This window comes from Anarrhichthys ocellatus, unplaced genomic scaffold (genome assembly GCF_004355925.1).
Source record: "Anarrhichthys ocellatus isolate YVR2014 unplaced genomic scaffold, GSC_Weel_1.0 scaffold144, whole genome shotgun sequence".
NCBI classification, from domain to species: domain Eukaryota; kingdom Metazoa; phylum Chordata; class Actinopteri; order Perciformes; family Anarhichadidae; genus Anarrhichthys; species Anarrhichthys ocellatus.
In genome coordinates this window covers 269,392-274,255 of record NW_022280174.1, presented here as the reverse complement: position 1 = coordinate 274,255, position 4,864 = coordinate 269,392, and the positions used below count along the sequence as shown (strand labels likewise).

The 4,864-nt window shown below is 40.2% G+C and overlaps 1 protein-coding gene across 3 annotated transcripts in view; it reads left to right on the top strand.

The window, feature by feature from the left end:
- eml3 (EMAP like 3) overlaps window positions 1–4,864 on the top strand; it is a 60,218-nt gene that overhangs the window by 42,323 nt on the left and 13,031 nt on the right. For all 3 annotated transcript variants that reach the window (XM_031877705.1, XM_031877706.1, XM_031877704.1), the window contains 4 exons: window positions 283–318; window positions 1,819–1,939; window positions 2,292–2,441; window positions 4,462–4,531. In XM_031877705.1, coding sequence (XP_031733565.1) covers window positions 283–318; window positions 1,819–1,939; window positions 2,292–2,441; window positions 4,462–4,531 — 377 coding nt within the window. The remainder of the gene's footprint in view (window positions 1–282; window positions 319–1,818; window positions 1,940–2,291; window positions 2,442–4,461; window positions 4,532–4,864) is intronic.

Sequence of the window (4,864 nt, the reverse complement as noted above, 5' to 3'; positions counted from 1 at the left end):
CCCCCCCCCCCCCCCCCCCCCCCCCCACCCCAGTCTCATAAAATAACACAACCATTGCCAAGGGAAGAGAGCCATGTTAGAATTCCCTGAAATAAATGGAAAATAGAACCCAGCTTGCAGTTCAAAGCTCATAGATCTATTCCGTAAAAGAATGGGAATAGATCCTACGGGATCCTAATGTTAAACTTAGGTCAGCTGTGGCTGGAATCAGCTGTGACCTAAAGCTAAGTGGATCTAGGTGTTTATTTGTGTGGCTAACCTCATGCTTTCATTTTCACACAGGATCCCCCGGATCCAGAAGAGGAACCTACAGCCAAGGTAGACCTGCTATTATGTCCCTTTATGTCTGTAGCTCTCTTTATGCAGTGCATCAACAAAGCAGGCTGTACTTTTCCAGCAATAACCCATTCACTGCGGCACCAGTTTCCTGCTGTTATCTATTGGCAGCTGATGAGTATAACAATGCTGAATACTGGATTTAGATTCATCAGGTGGACAGAAAAGAATTCCGAAGTTTGCTAACATGTTAACTGATACAACGTTATAAAGTGAGATACACTCATGTATGTCAAATGTTTTTTTCTTTCAGCTTTTCCTGCTGCCCTAAAGTCCCCTAAATGATCAATTAAGGCAGTTTAAAGGAACAGTGTGTAGGATTTAGCAGGATTTATTGAAGAAATTGATGATAATATCCATAACAAGGTGGTTTTATTAGTGGAAAACCACCTGAAACTAAGTCGTTGTGCTTTCGTTAGCTGAGAATGAGCCCTTCATATCTAGACAGGGAGCGGATCCTCTTCTCGGAGTCCGCCATGTTTCTACAGTAGCCCAGAACGGACAAACCAAACACTGGCTCCAAAGAGAGCCTCTTATGTTTCTACATTACCTGAAGGCCACCGTAGTTTTCCGACATGCGTGTAAATGAAGGGGTAATGTAGTGTAATAGTGTAGGGGTAGTGATGGGATGGGATATCCAGTTGGTTGCAATCTGCAACCTCATCGCTAGATTACACTAAATCCTACACACTGCTCCTTTAAGTTCATGTTGAATTTACCGCTGATTAAAACACATTTTTAGCCAAAAGATAGACATGCCAGTAATGTTACATAACATAACACATCATTTATGTACCTGTTTTTTTAGAGTGGTTGGGAAAAAAATTAAAACTCATCTGGAGGAAAACATTCATACTTTTAGTCCGATTTGGAACATGAGCTAGTGGTGCCTCTTGTGGCCGAAATGAACAAACACAAAAAAAAACAAAAAAACTTCTTAAGTCATAAACACAGGAGAGAAATCAATTTTGAATCAGACGTAGAAAATGAATCAACAGAATCTTTTTTTCTCACTTGGGAAAAGCTGACTTGATCTTTGTGCAACAGGCGAGTGAACACAAGTTCTGAGACCCTGCAAGTCTTTTATTTGGAAAAACTGAGCTACTGAAGTACAATTTCAGGCAAATCTTCAGATTTTTTTTTTTAATGTTGAGTAGATACACCTATTGTAAATTCAAAAAACAATATTTAAATAATAAAGGCTCTCTCTGCAGCTTCGGTAAAGGCCCCGGACAGTAGTTGATCATTTACAATGTACACTAAATGGTAGTAAGAGGAAGTAGGAATAGGATGTTGATTGTTGTTGATTGTTAAATGTTATGCACCACCCGTCATGTCAAATTCCTTGTATGTTCAACATACCATGGCAATAAACGGTTTCTGATTCTGATTCTGATACGGGTGAAATAAACAATAAGCCCTTGTCTGCCTCTCTGTGTATCACCACTACATTCCTGGTCCTCTGCTGTGTTTGTCTTCCAGAACAGTCAATCAAAATGTTCATCCGAGGCCGGCCGATAACCATGTACATCCCCTCTAACATCCAGAACTATGAAGACCTGAAGATGGAGCCGCCCTCTGAGAGACTGGAGTTGGACTGGGTGTATCCTTCCTAGACCGCCACAGCGGTGTTCAGCCTCTTGTTTATATTCATGAGGGTTATGTTACATTTGGACAGTGCTGATATCACTGTGTGCTCGTTTCCTGGATTAAAGCCACACTGTCTGTATTTGAAAGTATCTCTCTAATTGTCCAGTGTCTGTGAGAGCAGATTAACTGTTTGCTGTGACGCTGTGGGAGTCATATTTTTAAAGGGACAGTTTGTATAACCTCAAATGTTCACATGCAGATTAGTTGATAATGACCCAGTTTTCATTGTTGGGTGAACTGTTCCTTTGAAGGAATGAAATGGACCAATGATTAACATGAATGTCACCTTGACTCTGCCATGCCAGCTATGGGTACCGGGGCCGGGACTGCCGGGCCAACCTGTACTTCCTTCCTACGGGTGAAGCGGTGTTCTTCATCGCCTGTGTGGTCGTGCTTTACCACATCAACAACCGCACACAACGCCACTATCGCAAACACACCGATTGCGTCCGCTGGTCAGTGGTAGACAGTTTTTATCATCCGCAAATCAAATTAAACATACTTATGTACTTCTACTTGAAGAGCTGAACTAGATGCGTTTTCCTAAACCTAACGGGGTAGTTTTGCTTAAATTCACAATGGTAACCACCTGTTTAAAACCATCCATATGCGACTTTTGACTATTTAACTTACGCAGCGTAACTTAATTCACAAGAACATTGCGTTAAATGACACGGAAAAGTTGACATGACAGGCTAAATGTTCTTAAAATTGGCCTGTTATTTATACGCCTTCCCATGAGATCACGTTGTTTTATCATATCGATTCAGTTTTGGACACCTGAGAACATGTGGTGTGTTGAAAAGCTTTGGACATACAGGCATACATGAATTCTATTAAAACATATTTAAATCATTACAGACCACTAGAACTTGTCACAACATCAAGTCCATCTAACCCTGTTAAGAGGTATCAACACACCTGTACGCCAAGGGCAAATAAAAAGTTATTTGCGTAAACCAATACAGAACTCACCCAAGTCTTCATGTGGCTGCTGGAGGCGGGTGCAGTATTGTGTTTACCAGAGATTTGGAGAAGAAATCAGCCCGCTGGCAGGTCACCACATGTCTCTGAACCACTTTAAGCACTAAACAAAAGAAGCGATTTCTGATCTGATGTCCCTTTTGACAGCTAAGAAAAAAAGGAAACAGGTTCACATCAGGTCTCAGAGGCAGGGAACTTCCCTACTGCGTGATGTCGTGATCATCATGCAAATACCATTTACACAGCCTTCAGTGGAGTGTATGGAACTCCAACGCCTGTTTTCCCAACAGATCACACTGAGTCCTAGTTCCTAACTGCCAAGCTCTCAACGTGAAGCCATGAATATGAGCAACCTGACCAAATAATGAGACGATCAAAGCATTAACACACATGTACTCAGGGAGGTGAACCCGAGTATATAGTTTCTAAACTGCTCTCAGACCAACCATCTATCATATAGGCATATTTATTTTCACATTTATACAGTATGAGTGTTTTGGACAAATTTATGATAAGTGCTAGAGATGCCAAATTTTACTAGTGCACATAAAATAGATATTTTCACCAACTTTTGGGGCCCAAAAGCCAAGGGAACACGGGGAAAATGGATCCAATTTCTGACTTGGCCACCTCACAAGTTCCATGATTTTTGCATGAATATATGGGAAGTAGAATAGATGTGTGCTTTTTTTATATATAGAGAGAAAAATAAAAGCAATGGGGGGTAGTGTAAAATACAAGATGTATTACTGTAGATTTAAGAGTTGTTAAAGTTGACTTACAACTTGTCCACCTGCGCCAGCCTCCTCTATGCTATGGTGGAGCATTTAGGTGCTAAAGAGACAGATTTTTTTCCTCAGAAGTTGGTGGAGACCAAAACCAGAGCTAAGAGAGTGAATATTGGACATGCATTCTTCAGGTGGACTCTGAATGCTAATGTTGTGTCTGTGTCTGCTGGATGTATAAATAGGCAACTATGTTCTCACACATTTACTATTATATGATGATAATATGTCAGATGGTACAGCTTATTTCACTGCTAACGAAAACACATAATTATTATTTTCAGCTGATTGTACACTAATGAAAACATATTTCTGCTAATAGACCCCCTAAATGTTACACACTGAACCCTCAAGTTTATTTTATTTTTTTAATATTACTTTTACTTTCCTAAAATTGGGGGGGCCATGTATAGAAATGTCTACAATTCCTCCACTGCAACTAAATTTAGAGTCAGCACTTCAATCTGTAGTAGTTGTTTTGTTTTGGAGTACAGAGCCAACACAACCAAAAGATGTCTCGCTGTATGAATATGTTACAGACTGCCCTTTATTTTATCACAAGTGTACTCGTTATTTTGACATGGTGGATACAATTACATATATGTAAATGTTGCGACTGGACAATATATGTGAATAGAGTTTTGTCCAAAAGCCCTGTACAACCGCTTATATTTATTTGGTTAAACACTTTTTGTTCTTCCTGCAGTCTTACCCTCCATCCTGACAAGGTGCGCGTGGCGTCTGGCCAGACATCAGGGGTGGATAAAGACGGCAAGGTAACTACTGCTGTGATACCAGTCTGATGCACTTTGATCGACTACATGTTCTTTATTCATATTTCTATATACTGTATTTCTGTACACTTACAGCATTAATGCATACGTCCCTTTTAAAGCCAGACATCTCATTGGTAACCCTAGTAACAACCCTGCAGATATACAGTGTTTTGCTGCGTTTCATTTTTTGACTGCATATAACCAGTCAGTAAAAAAATCTAAAACATTAGTTGGATTTTGGCTCCAAAAAACAGGGAGTGGTAGCTCTAACTGTTGAACATAGATGATAGTAAAGTGTGTGTGTGTGTGTGTGTGTGTGTGTGTGTGTGTGTG